This window comes from Epinephelus lanceolatus, chromosome 19 (genome assembly GCF_041903045.1).
Source record: "Epinephelus lanceolatus isolate andai-2023 chromosome 19, ASM4190304v1, whole genome shotgun sequence".
NCBI lineage: Eukaryota > Metazoa > Chordata > Actinopteri > Perciformes > Serranidae > Epinephelus > Epinephelus lanceolatus.
In genome coordinates, this window is record NC_135752.1 from 1,139,273 (window position 1) to 1,164,918 (window position 25,646).

At 42.7% G+C, this 25,646-nt stretch overlaps 2 protein-coding genes across 8 annotated transcripts in view; one reads left to right on the top strand and one right to left on the bottom strand.

Annotated features, from left to right (window-relative positions):
* The window catches only part of dennd1a (DENN/MADD domain containing 1A), a 201,118-nt gene that overhangs the window by 68,587 nt on the left and 106,885 nt on the right, over nucleotides 1-25,646 (top strand). For all 7 annotated transcript variants that reach the window (XR_013488182.1, XM_033646211.2, XM_078162368.1 and 4 more), the window contains exons 3-5: nucleotides 9,449-9,492; nucleotides 9,888-9,937; nucleotides 10,759-10,878. Coding sequence is in view for 6 of the 7 variants with exons in the window: in XM_033646211.2 (XP_033502102.1) it covers nucleotides 9,449-9,492; nucleotides 9,888-9,937; nucleotides 10,759-10,878 (214 nt within the window). In the remaining variant the exon portion in view is untranslated. The remainder of the gene's footprint in view (nucleotides 1-9,448; nucleotides 9,493-9,887; nucleotides 9,938-10,758; nucleotides 10,879-25,646) is intronic.
* LOC144458803 (E3 SUMO-protein ligase ZBED1-like) lies at nucleotides 2,659-9,079 on the bottom strand. The gene is made up of 2 exons (XM_078162370.1): nucleotides 5,133-9,079; nucleotides 2,659-5,029 (listed from the first exon to the last, which is right to left on the bottom strand). Exons 1-2 carry the CDS (start codon nucleotides 6,642-6,644, stop codon nucleotides 4,637-4,639), a joined length of 1,905 nt encoding a protein of 634 aa, XP_078018496.1. The 5' UTR covers nucleotides 6,645-9,079; the 3' UTR covers nucleotides 2,659-4,636.

Consider the following 25,646-nt stretch of genomic DNA (forward strand, 5'->3'; position numbering starts at 1 on the left):
AGCCACTTCACCATACTGTACGAAGGATATTTGTGACCAGATACCATTGACATCAGAGAGCTTGTCTTTGGATGAAACTGGCTATCATCAAAACTGCTACAAAAACTTTACAGGGAAATTGGATGGTTTAAAAGTAGGCTCATTGGAGATGAAATGCCTCTGAAAAGTAGACGAGAGCAGGTGGCCGCAGCGGTGGTGGTGACAAAAAGCTGCGGTGAAGTCAGACAGTTTCCCGACAGTTTCCAGCAGCCTTCAGTCCATCTGGGAAGTCACAGACACACTAACATCCTGTCTGGAATGATGTCAATTCATTAAAAACGTGATCAGACCCATATACAATAATAATAATATTAACAATAATAATAATAATAATAATAATAATACATTTTATTTATATAGTGCTTTTACAGCTCTCAAAGATGCTTTACATTTAAAAGCGGATTTGAAAAGGTGGGTTTTGAGGAGTGATTTGAAGGTGGATGGATTTGGACAGTCACGGATGTGTATAGGGAGGGTGTCCCAGAGGGAGGGGGTGGCTATAGAGAAGGCTCTGTCGCCCCAGGTTCAGTGCTTGGTCCTGTGTGGAGGTGAGAGGAGGTTTTTGTTGGATGATCGAAGGTTGCGGGAGGGAGTGTGGCAGTGGAGCATGTCCGTGAGGTAGGAGGGGGCCCGGTTGTGGAGGGCTTTGTGGGTGAGGAGGAGGATCTTGAAGTTGATTCTATACAGGACAGGGAGCCAGTGTAGGTTTTGCAGCACAGGGGTTATATGTTCACGGGAGCGGGTGTGGGTGAGGAGGTGGGCAGCAGAGTTCTGGATGTACTGGAGTTTGTTGAAGACTTTGGATGATGAGCCGTAGAGGATGCTGTTGCAGTAGTTGAGTCTTGAGGTGATGAAAGCATGGATGAGAGTTTCAGCAGCAGAGAAGGAGAGTAATGGACGGAGACGGGCAATATTTCTGAGGTGAAAGAAGGCAGTTTGGGCGAGGCGGCTAATGCGATGTTCAAATGTGAGGTTATTGTCGAAGATGATATCAAGGTTGCGGATGAATGGGGAAGGAGAGAGGGTGGTATTGTCGATGCTGAGGGGGAAGTTTTGTGTTGATGTAGAGAGGGATTTTGGGCCGATGAGTATTATTTCAGATTTGTCACAGTTGAGTTTGAGGAAGTTGGTTTGCAGCCATGATTGGAGTTCAGTCAGACAGTTGGTGAGAGTAGAGTGGGTGGCCGGAGTGAGGGATTTTGTGGAGATGTAGATTTGGATGTTGTCAGAGTAGCAGTGGAAATGGAGACCATGACAACGAATGATAGAACCAAAGGGGAGTAAGTAGATGATGAAGAGGAGAGGACCAAGCACCGAGCCCTGAGGGACACCTTGAAGCAGGGGGACGGTGGAGGAGGTGCAGTTGTTGACATGGATGAACTGATGTCTGTCGGTGAGGTATGATTTGAGCCAGGAGAGAGCAGAGCCAGTGATGTTGAGGGAAGTTTGTAGGCGGGACAGCAGAGTGGTGTGGTTGATGGTGTCAAAGGCAGCAGTGAGGTCGAGGAGGATGAGTATGCTGAGGTGGCCAGAGTCGGCAGAGAGGAGGAGGTCATTAGTGATTTTGAGGAGAGCGGTTTCGGTGCTGTGTTGAGGGCGGAATCCAGATTGAAATGGTTCATATAGTTCATGAGAGCGGAGGTGGGTCTTGATTTGGGAGGCGACAACATGTTCCAGAATTTTTGACAGAAAGGGAGGGTTCGAGATGGGACGGAAATTTGAGATGACGTCAGAGTCCAGGCCAGGTTTTTTGAGGATGGGGGTGACAGCAGCCAGTTTCAGAGATTTAGGGATAGAGCCAGAGGTGAGGGAGGAGTTAATGATGGTAGTGATGAGTGGGGAGATTGTTGGGAGGCAGACTTTGATGATGGAGGATGGTATGGGGTCCAGGACGGAGGTGGAGCTCTTCATCTTGGAGATGATGGGGAGGAGTTCCGGGGGGGAGACAGGGGTGAAGTGTGACAATGGTTGAGTGGTGGTGGAGGCGGTGAGCGCCGGAGAGACTGAGATGGGGGGGGGGGGGGTGCTGAGTTGAGTGTAAATGGTTTCGATCTTTGATTGAAAAAATGCCAGAAAGGAGTTGCATTTGCCAGTTGTGATGGAGGAGAGGGTGTTGTCGCAGGGTTTGAGGAGTTTATTGACAGTGGAAAAGAGAGTCTTGGGGTTATTGGAGCCAGAGTGAATGAGTTGTGAGCAGTAGTTGGACCGGGCAGCAGTGAGGGCGTCTTTGTAGTTTGAAAAGTGGTCTGTATAGGCATGGAGATGGACTGTGAGACTGTTTTTTTTGTAAAGTCTTTCAAGCTGGCGCTTACGGGTTTTCATGTGACGGAGTTCAGGAGTGTACCAGGGAGATGAGTGAGTAAATGAGACAGTTTTGGTGTTTAAGGGAGCCAGTTTGTCGAGGCAGAGGGACAGTGTGTTGTTGTAGAGGGTGACCAGGTCAGAGGGGTTTGGGGTCAGCGGGGTGGTGGATGCGGACAGCGTGTTTGCCAGTGAGTCAGAGAAAGCAGAGGGGGAGATGGACTTGATATTTCTGAAGGATATGTTGCGTGTGAGCTTTGGGGGAGGGAGTGGGGTCTTGAAGTCCGCAGTGATGGCCAGGTGATCCGAGATGTGGAGGCTGGTACTGGAGAGTTGGTGGAGGGTGAGACCGGCGGAGCAGACTAGGTCCAGGATGTGGCCGCGACAGTGGGTGGGGAAGTTGACATGCTGGGTGAAGTGAAGGCAGTGGAGCAGTTCCAGGAGGTCTATTGCACTTTTGCAGTTTGGATCATCGATGTGGATATTGAAGTCCCCCAGCAGTAGAATTTGCTCATTAAGACTCAGTTTGTTTTCAGTCTCCAGTTGTTTTAATTATGATAGATTAATTTATTAAAATGCTTTACAGGTGATCTGTAGTTTATGTTCATGGTTTATCCTCCATTTGACATGAACTCTTGTAAATCAGCATCATATCAGTTTGACCTGTCCCCTCAACTACACAGGCTGAATAAACTGTGCTTGACTATAAGGTTCATATTTTATACAAGACAACAGCTTTCATTAAGACTCAGTCAGATACAGTCAGGGCTTCACATCTGATGTTATTTTAAGAATCCTCACATCCCACTGACTACAAGTCTCTGTGTTGCTAAATACTTCAATAATTAAACTGTCCAATATTAATATAGTACAGTAGACTCTGTATAGTTTATGATGAATGTGTTCAGTCTCTGACAACTAAACTTCACCATCAGTCACATAACATGTTTTCTGTTCACAGAATAAACCTTCAGATCAGACAAATACAATCTTAATCTCTAAAATTCAACAAAAATGAAAAGTTTATCTAAAACGTCATCTTGTTGAGTCGACATCTAAACCAATCAGCTGTTAGATCAGGTGAGAGCCAGGCAGTGCAGGTGGTGGAGACCAACTGCAGCGCCTGGCTCTAAAAACTGCAGCCGCCTCGCTCTCGCGGTTTTATCGCCGTCCACTTTTGTAATACGTCAGAGCAAGTCGGGATGAAGTCAGACACAAAACTAACCGGCATGCATTGTGTGCCGATCACCAGTGATCAAATCTGCGCAGGCCTGGCTCATCTCGAACGAACCTACTGTCAGAGGCCTCTGGTGAATCATCATCATCATCATCAATAAAGGACTCCCTATGCTGGCTCAAATCTCTGTCAGATCAGTCTGAAGGGACTCGGTGTTCCATCTTGTTTCCAAATCAGTGCATTTTCTGTGACAAAATAAAAACCAAGGTTAAGGGCAAAACTGAAAAGCTTACAAAGTTTCAGAGTTAGAAACACAAGGAACCGGCCTGGAAAGTCATCGAACGTAGTCAATGGTATCTGGTCACAAATATCCTTCATACAGTAGGGATGCAACGGTACAGTTTTCCCACGGTTCGGTATGCATCACGGTTTTTGGGCCACGGTAATGGTACGGTTTCAATATCTTAATATAAAACTACTCAGACTAGCAAAGGCAATATTGCATTGTAAAAATAATTAAAAGCACAGATATAATCAAACCACAAACTTTATTAAAAAACAGTGCACTATCAAATCAAATTAAACAGCAAACATAAAACCACACAAATTAAATATTAAGTTTAGTACTAAACACTACAACTACAAATACAATTAAATGTGAACATGACAAAGTGTAGCATCCATTCAAAATACTTGAACAAACCTTTTTACGACCTGCACACTTGAAGGCAGTACTTGCCTAGGCCTCTTGTTATGAATAATACAAAATGTAAACAACAATGTAAAGTGCAGCATCCAAAATAATTGAGCAAGAGGGCTTATTACAACCTGAAAGACAGTACTTGCCTTGACCCGTTATGAAAAATATAAAATGTTAACAACAATGTAAAGTGCAGCATCCAAAATAATTGAGCAAGAGGGGTTATTACAACCTGAAAGACAGTACTTGCCTTGACCCGTTATGAAAAATATAAAATGTTAACAACAATGTGAAGTGCAGCATCCAAAATAATTGAAGAGGGCTTAATACAACCTGCACAAGGGAACTGCTATCCCTCAGTTATAAATAGGTAATGTGTAAACAATGTAAACATTACACAAAGTGCAACATCAAGTCAGTTAAAGATCTATTATGTTGAGGTTCTTCTGCAAAAAGATGAGCATATCAACATGCTCTGGATGAAGCTGAGAACGGCTGGCACTCACAATGTCACCTGCAGTGGAGAAGACTCTTTTGCTTGCTACGGAGGTGCCAGGGACACAGAGGTACCGTTGTGCAACCTTTGAAATGTAGGGGAGTGTGACCTGATGTTCTTTCCACCAGCGGAAAGGATCAGCATCCACATTAAGGCCACCAGCTGCTTTGTATGAGGAAACCTCTTCCTTAATCTTTTGGGGAAATGCTTTGGTCTGCTGCTCTGTTTTGAGAAGATCCCCAAATAACTCTTGAGGAGGGGATACTGATGATGCCTGGTCTTGCTCGTTGCTTGGGCCTTCTTGCACTGCTTGAAACTGCAAAAGAAAAAAAAAATCAAATCAGTTATGTCATTTTAATTCACATTATGAAAACAAACAATAACAATATATATTAAAAAAAAATTAAATTATCAAATACCTGATGCTCCATAATTTCACTTGTGAGATGCTTGTAGACTTGGTCACAGATGGCTTCATCAAGAATGGGTAAAGACTTGAACCTTGGGTCAAGGACTGTGGCCCTGTGCAGGCAGTCTAGAAGATCTGGATCAGTGTATCTCTTCTCCAAATCCCGGGTGACTGCTAACTTGGCCTCCCGGATGGTTGGACTGTCCTGAGGATCTGGTGCCATGGATTTCAGTGTCATTGTTTTGAGCGGGAGAATCATGGATGAAGTGGGAGTTGATTCACTGTTCATCAGAGTTGTCATTTTCTTGAGAGGGTTAAGCAGCTGGATGAGTTCCTCTGCCAGCTTCAGCTCACTGTCAGTCAGCATGGATATGTCTCTCACAGACTTTTTCACAGCTTTGTCAAGTATGGCAGAGTAAATGGCTGGTTGTTGCTCCACATACCGTTCAAGCATGTCATGTACTGTATTCCAGTGGGTTGTGACATCATGGATCAATCTGTGTTGTGGTATGTTTAACATCAGCTGTTTGTCAGCCAGAACTTTGTGAGCAGTGGTACTTTTATGGAAAAATGTCACCACTTTTCTGACCTTCCCCAGGAGGCGTGACACTGAGTTGAGGGACACAACTTTCTTCGCTGCAAGATTCAGGCTGTGTGCAAAACAGCCAATGTGTGGTCCAAAGACATCTGTATTACGGATGGCATTCACAATGTTTTGTGCATTGTCTGTGGTTACAGGAATGGGGATATTTGCTCTCTCTAGCTTCCATTCAGTAACTGCATGCACTAGTTCTTCAGCCAGGTGTTCACTTGTGTGGCTCTCATACAGTGGATGAGTCTGCAGCACAAAGCCCCTCATTTCCCAATCAAGTATGTAGTGTACAGTCACTGTCAGGTAGCTTACTGTTGCATGGGAGGTCCAGCTATCGGTGGAGAGAGCAAGGTAGGGTGCTTGCCTCAGTTCGTTTTCAATATCCCCCCGGCATACTTCATAAAGTTCTGGGATCACTTTACTACTAAAATGGATGCGGGAGGGTACTTGATAACGAGGTTCAACTGTTTTCATCATGTGACGAAATCCGGTGTCCTCAACCACTGAATACGGCTGCATGTCTTTCGCTATGAAGACGCCCACTGCTTTTGTTATCGTTTTGTGTTTTTCTGAGTTTGTCGCATACAGCTGTTGGAAGGCCGCAGCAGTTGTCGGTTGTGCTCTGTTAGCCGTCGAAGCTGACACCGACCTGCTCCGTGCTGCTCCAAGTGAAAGAGACGGGTGATGGCGACGTAGGTGAGAGAACATATTGGTCGTGTTACCCGCTACGTATCCGATGCTTGCAAAGCAATGCTTGCACACCGTGGTCTGTTTGTTGACAGTCCTTTTCCCGTTCTCGTCATAGTCAACGCTGAATCCAAAATGATCCCACACCGCAGACCTATACAATGACGGTGCCTCTTCAAACTTTATTTTTTCGGAGTCTCTTTCACTCGCCATTGTTTCTGCACTGCTCAGGCTCAGTGCCATGTTCTGCTCATGCCGGCTTCAGAACCAATCAGAACGTCCCTGAGTTTCCCAGGAGCCAGTCAGTGCTTCTCAGCGTTCAACATTTACATGCAAAGCGCTGATTGGCTCCTAGGAAATTCAGGGACGTTCTGATTGGCTGTGAAGGCAGCATGAGCAGCGCATGGCACTGAGCCTGAACAATGTGCTGCTCTCATGCCTCTGCTCCTGAGGGGATCACACAGCATGCGCAGCTGCACAAAGTTTTGAAAAAGTTTTGTGACGGGGAAACGTACCGAAAATACCGTTGTTTGCCGTTGTGCATTGAACCGAACAGGGCGTATTGAACGGTTCGGTAAAATACCGAATATTGTTGCATCCCTATCATACAGTATGGTGAAGTGGCTGGTTCACAGAGTCTCATATCACGAATACTGTGGTAGATATGATAGCCTCTCGCTGTGCCCTCCCTTGCATGCGCTAAGTGTGGTTAAATGACCATACTCAGAAAGAGTTGGGACATGTAAAATATATGATATGGATCGAATCTTCTTTTGAGGCACTATGGCTGTGTTACAGTTTGTCCTTTTTCCCATGGTTAGTAAGTATAGGCCTATTCAATCAGCCTGAAAAAGAGAAAACGTTAGCACTAGCCAGCTAACTATGTACCATCACTAGCTAGTCAAGAAAATCCATGCAGACTCCATTTCTGTATGATAAAACTGTATAGGAAAATTACATGTAGGCTCGTCCATGACTAAATATCTTAATAAAAGGGTCAAATGCTTACTTTTTATCTTCTTATTCTTGAAATTGTTCCAAAAGAGAGAGCAGTGGGAGACAACCATCTTACAGTTGCAAGGTGCAGGCCCACTGCTCCAACCAACGCCAAAGTTGGCAGCTGATGTTGAGTCACCCACAGAATTTGGCCCTTTTCTGTATTTTTGTTGTCCCCCTCCCTCCCAGAAATAGTCAGTATGGTTTGAAATGTTATTAGTAGGCTAGGCCTACCCACTTTATTGAATTCCTTGAGTCTGAATTGAATAGAAACATGTTTACTTCAAAAGCAAAGCTGTTTTCAATTTCTTCAGGTTCAGGATAGTATAAACTATTTAAAATATAGGCTAATGTCCCCTGGGGGTTATTTTTGTCTGCTATGTATAATTTTAAAATAGCCACTTAAATAGTTAAGGAAAAACAGGTCGTGAAAAACAATCACTCTATGCGCATGAAAATAGGAAAATATAGTTGTCAAATGTACATTTTTTGCTGTTTTTGTCCAGAAATAAAGTTGTCAAATGTCAAAATAACCATTCCATTGAAGTCCTTGTGTCAGAATTGTATGGAAAAATGTGTTCATTTGTCTCTCTGTGTTGTTTACTTTAAAAGCTAAGCTATTTTCAATTTCTTTGGATTCAGTATAGGTGTAATAAACTGTTAAAAATAAACCCCATGGGACATTATTTCAGTCTGCTAGCTAGTATAATCTTAAAATAGACACTTAAATGATTAAAAAAAGAACAGGTGGTGATTTTTTTTTCACCCTAGGTGCATGAAAAAAAAGGAAAATATAGTTATCAAATGAACTTTTTTTTGCCATTTTCATTGTTTTTGTCCAGAAATAGAGTCAAGATGTTGTCAAATGTCAAAAATAATCATTCCATTGAATTCCTTGGGTCAGAGTTGTATGGAAAAGTGTGTTTATTTGTCACTGTATGTTGTTTACTTCAAAAGTTACACCACTTTCTGTATCTTGTTTTTCTTTTTCCGGTTGGGGATAGGTAGAATAAAGGGTTAAAAATAAAGCCTTTGGGACATTATTTCAGTCTGCTAGCTAGTATAGTCTTAAAATAGACACTTTAAGGATTAAGAAAAATCAGGTGCCACAAAAAAATCCGGGGGGTGCGTGTGGACCCCTATCTCCATCTAGATTATAAAGAGTAGGTCAATTTTTCCATTTTAAAAATTTGCAGAATTATTCCGTACCAATCTTCTAATGTTGGTGGTGTTGGATTCAACCATTTTCTAGTAATAGATTTTTTACTAGCAGCCAAAAGAGCCTGCAGCAGTTTTGTATCCCTCCTTTGTTTCAAGCACTGAACATGACCCAAATAAAGGACTTCAAAATTGAAGGGCAATTGAATATCAAGCACTGTACTTAGTACATTATGAACGTCCCTCCAATAGCAGTGTAGTTTTGGCCATCCACAGAAAATATGAACATGGTGTGCTTCTGCTGAGCCACACTGCCACCAACAATTTGAATCTGTATCTCTATACATTCCGTGCTGTGGAGTTTTAAAATACCTGATCATATTCTTCCAGCAATATTCTCTCCAGTCTGTGCAGTTCGTGGAAGATGATTGAAACCTGCAAATCTTGCCCCAAACCTCCTCAGTGAGCCTCACTGCTGCCTCTTTCTCCCACTTATTTTTAGTGTATAAAGTATTCTCATTTTTTGCATACAGTATCAAGTTTTTGCATACAGTATTAAGTTGCTTAGGGTGCCATCTGAGGCTGTTTTAAGGATTTTGAGGAGCTCCAATTCTGCTGCTGAGAGGTCTTTAGATTTGCATTCTCGATTGAAGTAATCACGCAGCTGGAGGTACCTGAAAAAGTCACTTTGTTCTAGGCCATGTGTGGTCTGCAGGTTCTGAAAGCTCTGTAGCGCCCCCTTGTGCATAAATGATAAATAATTTGTGAGTCCTTTTTTTGTCTCCTCTGTTAGGTTTAAAATGTGTATCATATGAGCACCACCTAAAAAGTCTTAGCATATTGATTTTTCATGATTTAACCACCTTCTGCCCATGTCCATCCATTTCTAACAGGGCTGGAAGTGCGAAGGCAGTTCCCTGAAGACTACACAGACCAGGTTTGAAAGACTACATATATATATATATATATATATATATATATATATACTGTGTTTCTTTTGCTTTTTTCTGTGTCTCACCCTTCTCAGTTATTCACTGGTTTCTTTTCCACCCGTAGTTCTGTCTTTGTCCTTGTTCTCATATGTTGTATGCAGGTTGAACTCTAACAAATGCACATACCTCTGTTGTGTACCGTGTGTATTGATGTGGACAACATGCAATGCCATTTTTTTTTTTTGGTTATGTCCTTGTGTGCTTTGCTGTTTCTCTCCCTCATTCATAGATCATTTCCTCCACATTATACCCCCTAGAGTTTTCTACTTTTCTACTTTTATACATTATCAGTACATATTGATAATACTGCACTCTTTTACTTGTCATCTGGGTCCCACAGGAAACTCTTCAGACTGTGCCCAAGTTCTGCTTTCCCTTCAGCATGGACAGGTACACTCACACGCTTTATAAAAACTTATCATCATACAGTCCCCATAGTCAGGTGATTATATTGAAGTAGCCTGTATCTATAATCATTTTACTATTTTCAGCAATTGATTAAAAAAAAATATTAAGTAAATTACACATTTTTTAACCAGACTTTGAGTTGGTTGAGTCCAACCCGTCGCTGATTACACAGCTGATCGATCGATCGGAGCAGAATGACAGTACAGCGCAGTGAGAGAGGCAGGCAGGAGTTTCTCCTCACAGCGCTAAACTATCTGAATTAACAAACAATCAAATGTTCAGCAGTGAAAAGTGACCAAAAAGACTTTTCCCCGTTGACGTACGTTGGGAAAGAGACGTCTGTAAATCAGTGGATATATTTTTTTGAGCTTCACAACCTCTACGAAATGACGCGCTCCACTATCACGATTTAATTCTGTCTGTCTGATAACATTTGGGAAGTCTAAAAGAGCTGCAAGTTTAAATTATTTTATTCCCAATCAAGTTAGTGGAGCGCTAAACTGGAAGTCAGCCACTCAGCCTTGTTCAGCCGTGCTCAGCAGCTGAAAGTCTCTACTGCACTTGTTCTATGGGTCCAATGATGCAGATGCGGCGCTGAGCATTTAGGTAATTTCATATTGTGTAAATAGAGCTTTTTTGGCTTTATGTGCCACTGAGCAACTTTCACAGGAATGACCAGGGGGCCCCACCTCCAGTGCTGTATCCCAGTCTCTCTCTCTCTCTCTCTCTCTCTCTCTCTCTCGCTCTCTCTGTCACTCTGTCTGTCTGTCTAACACGTGAACCTCTCTTCTCTCACCCTGCAGTCTGACAGCAAATCAAGTCGGCCAGAACTTCACATTTGTGTTGACTGATATTGAGAGCAAACAGAGATTTGGCTTCTGTCGCCTCTCCTCAGGAGCCCATACCTGCTATTGTTTTCTCAGGTGGGTGTGTGTGTATGTCTGTGGGTCTTTACAGAAGTGACAGTGCACAGTGGAAATGCTGGCAAAAAGCTACTAAACTCCTATGTTTTAGTGTAGAATGGAGGAGGAGCTTCAGAATTAGCGTTATTCTAGTAGAATAAGAGTTTTTTTTTAAATTTATGTAAACAAAACCAATACAAATTACACAACCTATGACACATCATAAACCTATGACATAGACATACCGTAGTAAAAGGAATGAAAAAAAAATCACACACACAAAAAACAAATCAACAAAAACAAATAACTAAAAAAAAAAAGCTAATTAATGATGTCATAATCATCATCTTCTAAACTTGGCCTTAATGTATTCCATATTTTTTCATAGTCTCTTAACTGCCCCTGCCTTGTAGCAATAATGCTGGAAAGGAGAGAAAATAGGGGGATGTCAATCGCTCTTTTCCTTTTGATTCAAAAATAAATCTTTTTCCTAATAATATAATAGTATTTAAAGACAACCATTTCTTAATTCACCGAACATTATTGTTTGAGGGTACATGGTTAAAAAGTCTAACTTCATGCAAGCCATCTTTTGATAGTCGTCCGAAAGTTTGCCACATGAGGACAGAACCACAATAAATGCAACATTTCTTCAATTTCAGATTTACAGAAATGACAGTTTCCATCCTCTTCCATACCCCAAGCAAAAGCATTTTTTTCAGCAGAATTTTATATAGAATTTTTAATTTAAAATATTGTGACTTGGAATTTATGACAGCTTTATAAATTAGATCATACAGTTGCAATCAAAATTATTCAACCCCCATTGCATATTAGGCCTGTTGGCAAAATATACAATTTCTCTGCTGTTTGCAATAAACAAATTACACAAGAACTGTTTAAGTAGTTCAATATAACTAATATTACAAGGGTTTTGATCCAAATTCAATACAAAATGCTACTTTTAATGACTACTGCAGTCTCAAAATTATTCAACCCCTTCATGACAAGCATCTTCAGTACACCAGCTTCAGACAGCGTTCCTGAGGAATCTCAGCCCATTCCTCATGGGCAATGGCCTCCAGTTCAGTAATATTCTTGGGTGTGCGTTTTGCAACCACCTTCTTCAAATCCCACCAGAGATTTTCTATGGGGTTCAAGTCAGGTGACTGTGACGGCCACTCTAGAATCTTCCATTTCTTCTTCTGAAACCAAGCCTTGGTGGACTTTGAGGTATGCTTGGGATCATTGTCCTTTTGGAAGGTCCAATGACGCCCAAGCTTCAGCTTCCTCACAGACGGCACGACGTTTTTACCTAAGATTTCCTGATACTTGACTGAATCCATCGTGCCCTCCACACGCTGCAGGTTTCCAGTGCCAGAGGCAGCAAAGCAGCCCCAGAGCATCACTGAGCCACCGCCATGCTTCACTGTAGGCAGGGTGTTCTTTTCAGCATATGCTTCATTCTTCTTCCTCCAGACATACTGCTGTTCCATAGGCCCGAAAAGTTCCAGTTTTGTTTCATTGCTCCACAGAACAGAATTCCAAAACTTCTGTGGCTTATTTATATGGTTTTGAGCATAAAGGAGCCGACTTTTCTTGTGCTTTTGGGTCAGTAGTGGTGTACGTCTTGGAGTCCGGGCATGGAGCCCTTCAGTGTTTAGTATGCGCCTTATTGTGCAAACTGAAACCTCAGTGCCTGCTGCCACCAAGTCTTGCTGCAGGTGTTTTGCAGTCACTCGAGGGTTTTTGACCACTTGCCTCCTCAGGAATCTGCTGGCAGCCGCTGATAGTTTCCTCTTTCTGCCACGTCCAGGTAGTGTAGCCACTGTTCCTTTAACTTTGAACTTGCGAACTATGCTACAAACTGTATCTCTAGGAACATTCAAAGCTTTTGCTATTGTTTTGTATCCTTTTCCTTGTTTGTGCAAGGCAATGATTTCTTCTCTGAACTTTTTGGACAATTCTTTTGACTTAGCCATATTTCTAACATGCAATCAAACGTCACTCTCAACAAACTCCTAGCCAGTTGAGGTATTTATGTGTTCTATCTCAAGCACACCTGAACTAATGAAGCCCTTGATTAGTTGCACCAGGTGTGCTTGAAACAGGGGGTTGAATAATTGTGATTAGTTGCATCAGGTGTGCTTGAGACAGGGGTTGAATAATTTTGAGACTGCAGTAGTGATTAAAAGTAGCATTTTGCGTTGAATTTGGATAAAACCCATGGTAATATTAGTTTTATTAAACTATTTCAACTGTTCTTGTTTACTTTGTTTATTGCAAACAGCTGAAAAATTGTACATTTTGCCAATAAGCCTAATATGCAATGGGGGTTGAATAATTTTGATTGCTACTGTATACCTGTCGTCATGGCAATGAGATATTGATTATTCCCTCCCAGTACAACTGAAACTTTTTGGCTTGTCGTTTAATTCAGTGATTCTCAACTGGTGAGTCGCAGCCCGTTTTTAGTGGGTCGCGAGCCTTTGCCTGTCCAAAAAAAAAAAGAAAAGACAAAAAAGAAAAAAATCAAGGGAATGTCGTCTATTCACACTCCTTAACAGTAGGTGGCGATAATGCCCTGTAACGCGAGTTGACACCCGCCATTTCACACCACAGAAGAAGACCCACAAAGTTTGTTTACATATGCTAATTCAGCATGGCGAAACACAGGTACGACGCAGACTATATGAGATATGGATTTTCTTATATTGAGCACAAAGGAGGACAGAAACTTCAGTGTGTTTTGTGCAGGGCGGTGTTGGCATGTGAAAACATGAAGGCATCGAAACTGAAGCAAACAAAACACCCTTCTCTCAAAGATAAACCTGTTGAGTACTTTAGAAGAAGACTTCAAGACCTGAGGACATCACAAAAGTGTCTCACTTCTTCGTGCTCGAAGCAAGGACAGGCACTCCATGCATCTTACCTGGTGGCACATCGTATTGCGAAGTTAAAGAAGCCCCACACCATTGCAGAGGATCTCATCTTACCTGCAGCCATGGACCCATACCTCTGTCAAATGACACTGCAAGTAGGCGAACTGAAGACATGTCGGATGACAACAAACAACAGACCACAGCTCGCATTAAAGCAAGTGGTTATTTTGCTTTACAAATGGACGAATCTACAGACATAACAAACAAAGCAGTTTTACTCATTTACATGAGACATGTGTGGGACAGGGAATTACAGGAACAATTTGTCTGCACAAGAGAGCTCCCTACTACTCCGACTGCAGAGGTCATTTTCAGCTCCTTGGACTTGTATTTGAGTTCCGTGGGCCTAAGCTGGGACATGTGTGTCAGTATCACAACTGATGGCGCTGCCTCCATGACAGGAAAAAGCTTGGGGGTTATGAGGAGAATACTTGAGAAAGGTCAGAGTGCAACTTGGAACCATTGTTTTTTTGCATCGGGAGGCCCTGGCAGCAAAGGATATGGTACCAGTGCTTCATGCAACATTAAAGCAACACTTACCTTTCTGGAAATTTTACACTTTTCTTTGTTCAGGTTAAAACGCTATTAATACGCTGATGGCACACTAAAATGTAAGTGAATTCCACCAGAGATGAAAACTCATAATTATACCATTCTCATATGGTTCTAAGAAAACTCCAACCAATAAGATAAGATAAGATACACCTTTATTGATCCCACAATTGAGAAATTCCAGTGTTACAGCAGTCAAGGAGAAAGAGTAAGATTAAAGATTTCAATATTTAAAAAACTAGGCATGCAGAAAAAAGTATAAAAAATACAAGAAACAGCAATAAATAATAATAATAATAATAATAATAATAATAATAATAATAATAATAATGAGCAGTGGATTAAAGTGAACATATTTAGTGTAAGTGAATATTGAATGTGCAAATAAACAACAACAAGGGGGACAGCAATGCTTATAGTGGTGTTTATAAAGTGTCCATAGTGTCCCTAAAGTGTCCATGGTGTCCCTAAAGTGTCCATGGTGCAGTTTACTGTGAGCAGTGCTGGTTATGAAGCCTGACAGCAGCAGGCAGGAAGGACCTGCGATAGCGTTCCTTCACACACTTTGGGTGAATCAGTCTATCGCTGAAGGAGCTCTCCAGAGCTTTTATCTCCTCCTGCAGAGGATGGGAGTCATTAGTCCTCAGAGATGATAGCTTGGCTGTCATCCTCCTTTCTCCCACCACCTGCACAGAGTCCAGAGAGCATCCCAGGACAGAGCTGGCCTTCTTGATCAGGTTGTTCAGACCGAATGCAATGATTGGTCGGAGTTTTCTCCTGTCCTGTCTGTCTTCCCCATGTGGAGGCCTCTGACTGACGTAACCGCTTGCGTAACTACCCCCCACACCCTCCACCCCTGAGTCTGAGACAACAAACAGGTTAGTAACAGGGACCCTTGTGGATATAAACTTTTCTCCTTAACAAAAGCAAACAAATGTGTACCACCACTTCCACCTCCAGCCGCTCCAACAGGGAAATCAGTTGGCAAAAGAAAGAAACGATGCAACAAGAAGTAAATTCATCAGTGCAATACAGTCGCGAGTTTCTAACAGACATTAGAAACTGCTGCAGAGATCAAACTCTACAACCAAGAGAGCTCAGGATGTGTAGCAAGCTTGGCCTGCTACATCGAGCTAGTCCTGAGATGACCGTGGTTTCGCCTGGAGCTGTCCCAACGGGGAGACGCCGGTGTTGTGTCCCTACTGGTTTCCAATTTAACTGGTTTCCTTACCGAACAGCCGCAGATGTGCTTCGCCTCCGTCAGCAGATTTGTCACAAATTCACAAACATACACAACATATTAGTGGCGATCTTAAAGTCGCAGCCCACATCTACCACAGCGAATATGCTTATGTAAGTGAGCACTACGTACCAGCGACATTAAAAAAAGAAAGGAAAGAAAATATGATATACACAAATTTGCGTCAAGCTGGACTCGATTTCACGTCAACAAAAGACAATATAACACAAACTGCAAGTCTACCTGTGTGAGCCACTGAGACTCACAGAGCGCACAGCTTTCCTCAGGTAGCTACATAAATTCAACACAAAAATATTAAAAACAGTCATTATTAATTATAGGAACACAATCAAATGCCATAGCCTACATTGTTTTTTCTTAGTTTCCCAAGTGATTAACCAAAAAGTGGCCCAATTTAGCTGATATTACCCTACCTGAGGAAAGCTGTGCGCTCTGTGAGTCTCAGTGGCTCACACCGTAGACGTTATACCTGTTTATACAGGTTTGTGTTATATTGTCTTTTGTTGACGTGAAATCGAGTCCTCACGACTCATAAAGTAGTCGTGAGGAGCTCCACTCAGGATTCCAATATATTTTCTGTGACCATAATGCTTTTAACACCAGGTTTAATGCTTTAAGATTAATTAACTTAACACCTCCTTCATCCAAATCATTGTACAAATATTTACGCTTAATTTTTTCTGGTTTAGTATTATTACTATTTATATTATTCCATATAAAATCAAATACAACTTGATTATACCTTTTATAAAAAAAACTGGTGAGTACAATGAGAAGTACACAATGAATTGACAAGGGTAATATTGAACTCCACGGACATAAGATCTTCTCGATTTTTGGAAGCTTGCCTTCAAAATATGAATATGAATACCAAGTCCATCTATTGGGCCATCTGACCATATGAGTGTTGAGTTGCAAGATAGTGTGAATGTAGAACAATGTAAAGAACCTAATCGCAAAATAATATATTCATCATAATTTGGGTTCAAACCAGACAGGGTTGCAAAACCATCCAGATCCTAAGAAGGGCATTCAAGTAGTTGTCTTTCCAGTGTCTCCCTACCATTATATTAGGGGGGCGCCCGCCCCCCATCGGCACCCCTCGCCCCCCTTGAAGGTCAAGTTAATTTTATTTAATGTTATTTTCTGTATAGCGCCAGATCACAACAAAAGTCATTTAAGGTTACCTTTTCCATAGAACAGGTTGTCCTAAACAAACTAAATAGCCTTATGTTATTTATCTTATTTACATGACAGCATGTCATTTCTGTCTCTACATGGTGGCGCGTTTACAATTCTCCTCTGCTCTCTGTATCGCGCATGGCAGAGTTCCGCCCCGATGCACACGCACACACACACGCACACGCACACAGACACGTGCGCCACACACACACAGACAGGTGAGCACACTTCCACCAGCGGATGGAGAGACGGAGAATGTGCATTGGAAAATATGTCTTGTCAACCACCTGAAAAGCAGACAAAAACTATGTTCTGTGTTTTAAAATGCTCTCAGGATGGTGAAGATGGTGAAGAAGAAATGTTCAAATAATTGTTCAGTTGTTATATTGACTGCTGCCATTAAAAGAAACACATGGACACCATGATTCTTTCAAGTGTTTAAAGGTGTAAACTTAGGGGAAACACTGTTATGTAACTATGAAAATCTGTGTGTGTGTGTGTGCGTGCGTGCGTGCGTGCGTGCGTGTGTGTGCGCGTGTGAGCGTGCGTGTGTGTGCGTGTAGTTGAAAATGCAATTTGATATAAGGCACAAAGCACAACAAGGCTGGCCAATCAACACGTAAACAGACACAAAAGCACTAATAGCAAAATACACAGAACAATATAAAAAATTTAGACGTATTATTATTTTTGTAATATGGAGGTGGACTCCAGTACATAAAAAAGAAAAGGAAAAAAGAAATAATGATGAAAATAATAACAAATAAGTCTGGAAGGGAGAAGGAAGCACATTAATAAACAGTATCCTGTCATACATACAGTATGTCCTCATACATCTCTCTGCAGGGTCACAAAATCACAAAGTAAGTTCATAATTGTGTAGGCATATATTCTGTTTTGATATGAGTCCAAAACCGGTCCCACAGGGGTACTCCTTTCTCTCTCTCTCTCTGAAAGCCATTCATTCTACTGAGCATACATTAACGGTATGAAAATTTCATATCACGGTTATTGTGACCAAAATTATCACGGTTATCATTACTATCGCGGTTATTGTTTAAATGTGCTCAAAATGTTCAAAAAGTACTTATACACACACTGAAATCATTTAACCAAGTTTTATTTTCGAAAAACAAATAAAATAAAGAGCACAATGTACTTTCTGTCAACAGCAAGTCTAGCATGCTTGATTTTCTTTTTGTCGTTCACGATTACTCCCATCACAGCCGTCACTTTGACCAATAGAAACACAGAGTTAGCTGCTGCCATAGACCACTGTAGGGCAACAACACCCCAGCCTTTTTAATATTTCCTCTAGGAATGTTACCACACAGAGTTGTGTAGCTAGCAAACAGTGTTATTTCCTCATAATGGAGACAGACATAAAGTAAGAAAATTAAAAGATAGTAGCAGGGCTTTTACTCACCATAAATGCAGAGGCTACCAGTTTCATTTGAAACAAACTACATTATAGACGGTCCGTTATGCATCATTCCCTCTGTGTTTTTATATTTTTACTTTTTATCCACTCCTGTTGGCTTCATAAAGTTAATGCATTGCGCTGTCATTTCAAACTCAATACTTAGTGAATTTGTTTCAAATTAAAAGCCCCTTATAATTTCGGCTGAGAGAATCCCTCCATTTTCTAAATAGGCTTTTATTGTGAAACATTTGTAGGAACTTGGTTGTGGAGGATTCAGTGACTTGTATGATTGCGTATGGTACTTCAAATGAAGCTCCTGCCATCTGCTGGCGCTTTTAGGTGACTACAACAACATTTCAGCTGGCACATGAACAGACACAGTGACTGAAATGATAGTAAAAGTAATAAAAATAGGACAAGAATAACCCGATAACATCACACACGTCAGGAAAGACGACCGGGGATAATTGGTGTGTACCATCGTGTAGTGTGTCATGTCTGTCGGCCAGGTCACGGCACGATTTTAGACTCCACAATTGTATAATGTGACATAGTGACTTTCAGAATGGGCAGAAAAGTTGTGTAGTGTGTACCAGGCACAGGTACACTCGCTGTATAGTTGTGGGTGGTGACACAGAGATGGCTCATCAAACAGTGTTACCCCCCTTCGTGGAGACTTTTTTTCTGCATTTTCTGCAGACAGGGTTACTATCTTCAATTAGTTTCCCCTCAGCATCCTTATAACACCCAAAATACGTCCAGACTTCAGACTTTGTCCTTTTAAGGTGCGGACACACCAAACTGACATCAAAGAACTAGCGGCGACGAAAGCCAACTGTTGCGTCGTCTACGTTGCCTCACGTCGCCCTGTGTCAGTTGCATTTGAACACACTACACGGACTACATCCGATGGCCAAGTAGCACGTATGTTCTGCGCCTGCGTGAGAGAGAGCAGAGTGACAGAGTGGTACATCCTGACAGCCGAGGTGTTAGCCATCTGTGTAGCCGAACACCGCAGCACCTCCATTGGCTATTACATTCAGACGGTCCCGGTGTTTCCTCCGCAGGATCCACTTCACTCAGCTTCACTCAGCTGCCCAATAAACCCGCTGCTTCTTCCCACTTTAACCTGAATAACAAACCAGGGCTCGGTGCTCCGGTTGGATCCAAACGGAGAGCCGGGCTAGCTGGAAGTTAGAGGATGCTAACTGGCTGTGCTTTCCTCCGTCATGCTGCGCTAGCCGCTCCCAGCTAGCCCCGGCTAACTGGCTGTGCTTTCCTCTGTCATGCTGCGCTAGCCGCTTCCAGCGAGCCCCGGCTCTCCCTTTAAACGGAGAAATTGATTAAATTGATTATTTTCCTAAATAAACTCCGGTGCCTAAAGGGTTAAATTGACAAGAACGATCAAAGGTTCATTGATTCACGTGATGAGCGACTGGAGTGACCAAAGCTGCCACAAATATTTTTGACAGTCGTGCTTCTTGGGCGTCCGCGAGAGACGTTGCGTCTTTGGAAGCTTCTAGTTTGAACAAGAAATGTGGGCAACTATTTTATCAAGGTCGCAAGGTCTATCTTTTTCCGGACATGAGCCGCTACCTGGCTAAGAATGGCCTTCAGTGAGGTGAAATCCAAGCTTTACAAAGAAGGCGTCAAGTTCACACTACGCTTTCCGGCCGTGTTGGCAGTTACAGTGAAAGACGCAGAACATAAAGTCAGCACTCCAGAAGAAGCCGAGAAGTTCATCAACAGTAATCTGGCGAAATAATTATTCTGCAACAGATACGGCTCACGTGAGGTCCATAGACTATTTCCTTTTTCTCTTTCAACTCTTTTTCTCTTTACCCTTACATTAATTTTGTTGACTCTGAATCATCATGGAAATAATGGCTGGGTCTTGCCGTTAGGCCCTCAAGCTCACTCACCTCAGCGAGGTAACTGTATGTGTCTGTGTGCGTATGTGTGTGTGTGTGTGCACGTTCTGAAAGCTCGTCTTTGGTGGGCATTTATAAAGCACATAAGAATGTGGGGTTTGAACCTTTGTTATTATTAATGTGATAATGAAGTGGTGCTTCACTCAACGTTGCAATATAATATAGACCGACAGGGTATCTTTGGTTACGTTATTTACTTTATATTATATTATCTTTGATTTAATTTGATGTGTTAATTATTTGAATTCTATTCTATATGAAATTAACTGTCCTTAGCACTTAAATATCACTTCTAATTTGCTTTAATTTAAAGGAGGTTCTGTTCCAGTTCTTGCTTAAAAAAATAAATATATACAACTATTAAATCATTGAAATTATGTTTTTTCTCATCTGAATCACTTAAAACATATTTCATTTTTACAAGAGACACATCTGCGTACAGTGGACCAACCCTGGATAGGGAATATTTTTCACTCAAATTTTGTTGAGTAGTGAAAGACTTAAGAGCGTCATTCACGTAGAACTCTCTTTCGATGAACTGCCGCACATCGCTACCATACTTGTTCTCTGCATCTCTTACTGCACTCCTCAAGCCAAAGATGGCCACATCTGGCGAGGAACTGTTGCCAAACACATGGACTCTCATACAGAAATCAACAACATCATTGTTGAGGTCGTTGTCACGAAGCGACAAGAACCATAGGACATCCCTGTCATTCTCTGGCACTTTGAAGCTGTAGAACATCTGCTGGATGTCTGCAGTGAGAGCAACTGGTTCCTTGCGGAATCTGAGAAGGATTTCCACCAAGCTGTCATTCAGATCAGGTCCTGACAGAAGCGAATCACTGAGTGACATCCCTTCAACCTGTGTGCTGGAGTCGAAGATGATCTGAATTTTGTCAGGCTTCTGGGGGTGATACACACCAAACATTGGCAGATACCAGCATTCCTGGCCCTCTTGCAGTGGTGGTGCTGGCTCTGCAAGGTTGTTGTTGAACAGCTTCTTCATAAACTCCATGTACTGAGCTTTCATATCTGGTTTCTTGTTGAGGGTGTGTCTGAGTGCCATCAATCGCTTGTAGGTGTAGTCCCAGTTATTTGGGAAGGAGGCTGGGGCTGTGAAATGGGAATGAAGCCACCCAGCTGTTGTTATAATCCTTAACGAATCCCTTCTCCAAGGCTCTCATCAGTGGTAGCTTTCAGTGGTGTGTTTTGCATCAGGTTCCATGGTATCATTCTCTGATTACCGCTTAGGCTGTAGTCATCCTTGACCCTGGAGAGACTCTCACAAGGGGTGAAACATGTTGGACGTCCATTTTCCAAAATGCACGTTTTCAGAGCATTTACTTCATTGGGTTTATGAGCATTACCCAGGCACACGTCACCCACAATCACCCATCCAAGGTCCAAGGTGCGCGTAGGGTGCATTGTGGGGACCGTTCAGCTGCCTGCGCACCTTGTGGACCCACATGATATCTCGTCCAAGCAGGAGAAGTATTTCAACATTAGAATCCACAGGTGGTATTTCATCTGCGATTGACCTCAAGTGCTTCTGATGAAGTGCAACTTCAGGGGTGGGTATTTCTTCCCGGTTGTACATCGTTGCACTCAGTCAGCATAGGTAGTGGGATTTTAACTTTCCCATCAACTGATTCAACAGTATAGCCATACGCTCTCCTACCTACTGCTTCCTTTGTTCCTACAAAGGTCTTCAAGGTGTAAGGGATCGTGGTTCCTTGAAGGCTGAACAGGTCAAAGAACTCCGCCTTGGCAAGGGACTGATTGCTCTGGTTGTCTCAGATGACGTACATTCTCTTGATCTCTTTCGGATGACCAGTAGGATAGACATCTACTAAGCATATCTTTGAACATGATTTGCCACTGAATACAGTTCCACAAACTTCAGTGCATGTGGTTATTATGTCCTCACGTCTTGTGGCTTCTTCCTCCCCGCCATTCTCTTTCAATGGAGGGTAAAGCTTTGGCAACTGAGGTGCTGGGCCTGAATGAAGGGCAGTCACATGTCTCTCACTGTCACACTCTGTGCATTTCACAACCACATCACAATTCTTAGCTTGATGGACAGTTGAAGCGCAGCAGCGGAAGCAGATGGCGTTGTCTTTAAGGACCCGCTTACGTTCATCAAGAAGCATTGCCCTGAAACCTCTGCACTTACGTAAGGGGTGAGGTCTGTGGTGGATAGGGCATTGCTTATCTGGGTTTTCCACAGCTTTGTCAGCTTTGCTAGTTTCTGTTGACACACTATTTTGTGCTCTGAGATGGGTGTTCTATTGCTGTTTCCTGTAAAACTGTCCTTCTTCTGTACAGGTGAGAAAAAAGCCATTGTGTTGAAACTTGGGTCGTTACGAGCTTTTCCTCTCTTTTCACAAAGTCCACAAAGAAGGAAAATGGGGGAAAGGCTACCCTGAAGTCTTCTTTATACTTTGATCTTATGACATCCATTTTTCCTGGAGGTGGAAAGGCAGCTTGTCCACAATTGGTCCTACACCTCTTGCTGTGTCCAAGTAAAACAGACCAGGTAGGTAGCCGTTACACTTGGCTGATTCCAACTCCAGAAGTAGGTCTCCAAGTTCATGTAGTTTTCCATGGTCTTTACCAGAAAGCTTGGGGAAGTTCTCAATTTTTGAGAGCAGGGCTCTCTCTATGCCTTCAGGGGTGCCATAACATTCCTCCATATCATGTTCAGGCCTACGGCAGGGTTGTGAACAATCACCGCTTTAATCTTATGGGCTTGCTCGCTGGACTCAGGGCCCAACCATTTGATGAGAAGATTGACTTCTTCATTTGTGGTGAGGCCTAGCCCCTTAATAGTGCTCAAGAAGGTTGATCTCCAGCTAGGATAATTTTCAGGGCGGTCGTCAAACCATTTCAACCCTCTGGTCACAAGATGACTCCTGACAAGGAACTTGGCTAGCTCTGTAGTTGTACTTTGCTCCTTACAGGGAGTAGAGCTGTATTGCTGTGCACTTACTCTTACATTTTTGGTAGGGGAAGGAGTGAATACTTGTGTGCACAGTGGTAGGTTCGAATTGCCCTGGATTGCCTCCTACTGGCTTGGGTTCAGGTTTGATGTGGAGTTCTGAGTTGAAATTACCAGTCTCCTTTTCAGTGAGGTTTGTGTTTTGATATCTGATCAAAACTGATATCCACCTGGAAAATCAGTATGATATTCTCAGTGTACACTAATTTCCTCCACTGCATAATACCACGGAGACCTGGTGGCCTCCTCCTCCACCGACAAGACTTGGATCTTTGTCACCACCGGACCCACCTGGGGGTCCTGCTTGCCCCACTCCTCATCACTCACAGCCGAACTTCACTCCGGCTCCGCAGTGCTCTGCTGCTGCAGCTGCCGCCGCCTCTCTCACTGGTCCCGAGCAGGTGGCTCATCACACTGGGAGACGCAGCACAGCCGCTCCTGCCTCCCGCTACTATCCAGGAAACGAGCACCACTCCGGACCTCCACCTTTCTCCTCTGCACGCCCGGGGACATCCACCGACGCTGTTCCGGACAGTCCGACCGTGCTTGTCGTCAGGTCATCTATGGTCCGACACGTGCACATCAAAGGGGGCCGCACCTCCTGTCACCTAGGTGTGCTCGTTAAGGACATAAACAGCTCCGAACTTCAACTTCTACATCATCACCAGTCTGTATCAACTACTGTCCTGCACGTCGGCACATATGACCTCAAGCTTCAGCAGTCTGAGAAACTCTAAGATGACTGTCCACCTCATAGACAGTATTACACACACAAACCTCAGTGCATCATTTCTGGACCACTTCCCCCGCCCTGTTTTGGGGACATTAAATTCAGCCGACTGAGGCAGCTGCACATCTGGCTGAAGGGGTACTGCTGCACCAGAAACATCCCCTAAGTCGACAACTTCACCACCTTTCATAACAGAACAGATCTGTTTAAATACGATCGTCTCCACCCAAATCATGCAGGTTCACGTCTATTATCAATGAACATTGAACTGACACTTCGCTCCTGCAAGGCACTCGGTGCATGAAGGTATGGCAATCATAACACACCCTATCCTCCGCTCCCATCTACAACATTCCTGTTCTCATTACAAATGGTCCTCATAGACACCGCCTGTCTACTTCCTGTGGGAACTACAGGTCAAAAAATGTAACAACTATCAAACCAAACCCCAAAATAAGTATAAATCCAAAATCAACAACAAATGCCCCTGATGAGTCCAGTGAGCAGCTACTCAACCCCCATGTCTTCAAATCAAGACGTGGCTTAGGATTGATACACTTAAACATAAGAAGTCTGTGCAACCAGGTTAAATTAGATCAACTAAAAATTCTTATTTCACAGACTGACCCTGACATCCTGGTCATTACAGAAACCTGGCTTAAAGACAACATCCATGACACAGAGGTTTCCATACAGGACTATAATTTACACAGAACAGACAGAGTTGGAAGAAAAGGGGGTGGTGTGGCTGTATATGTCAAATCATGTTTATCTGTTACTGTTTTAAAAACTGTCAGTACACCTCATTCTTTTGAATTCATCGCCCTGAAAATCAACACACCCAGTAATAATTCCATTAATGTTATGGGTGTATACAGACCACCTTCAGCTATCCCCAGTGCAATCACTGAAATAACCGACCTACTCTCTCAGTTCAACAATTCAGAAACACTGGTTTTAGGTGACTTCAACTTAAACTGGCTATCACCCGACTCAGATGGTTTAAAAGAGATGTGTGTCAATTTAAATCTGACACAGCTTATTAATGAGCCAACCAGACCTAACCTGAAGGCCCCCTTAAAATCTACCCTGATAGATTTGATTCTCTGTAACAGGAGGGATAAAATAACTGCATCTGGTGTTTCTAGCCTTGGTATTAGTGACCACTGCTCTGTAGCCTGCATCAGAAATACTAAAACACAAAAATCACACTCTAAAATCATCATCAAAAGAAACTTTAAGCACTTTAATGAAGAAGCTTTTCTCCGTGACCTTGCCAACAATAATATACATCACACATCTGACTCATCAAATATTGATCTGGCTCTGGATTATTTCACAAACTGCTTTCTGTCAATCATCGATAATCATGCACCCTTAAAAAAACTCAGGGTTAAAAACAGATCAAGCCCCTGGTTCACGACTGAACTATCACAGTTGCTCAAGGCACGAGACAAAGCCTGGGCCTTGGCAAGGCTCACCGGTGAAGCTGCGCATTGGCTAACATTTAAACAATTACGAAATAAATGCACGTCCACCTTCGGAAAAGCAAAAGCCAATTACCACATAGAATTAATTTCCAGCTCTAATACAAACCCATCAAAATTATGGAAAGCAGTAAATATAAAGAAAAATGAGTCATGTGCATCCATTCCTTCTCTTATCACAAGTAATAACTGTCCAGTAGACAAACCATCTGAGATCTGTGATACTTTTAATGCACGTTTTGCTGCTGCTGGAAATCAATTTGACATGTTGTATTCTGGT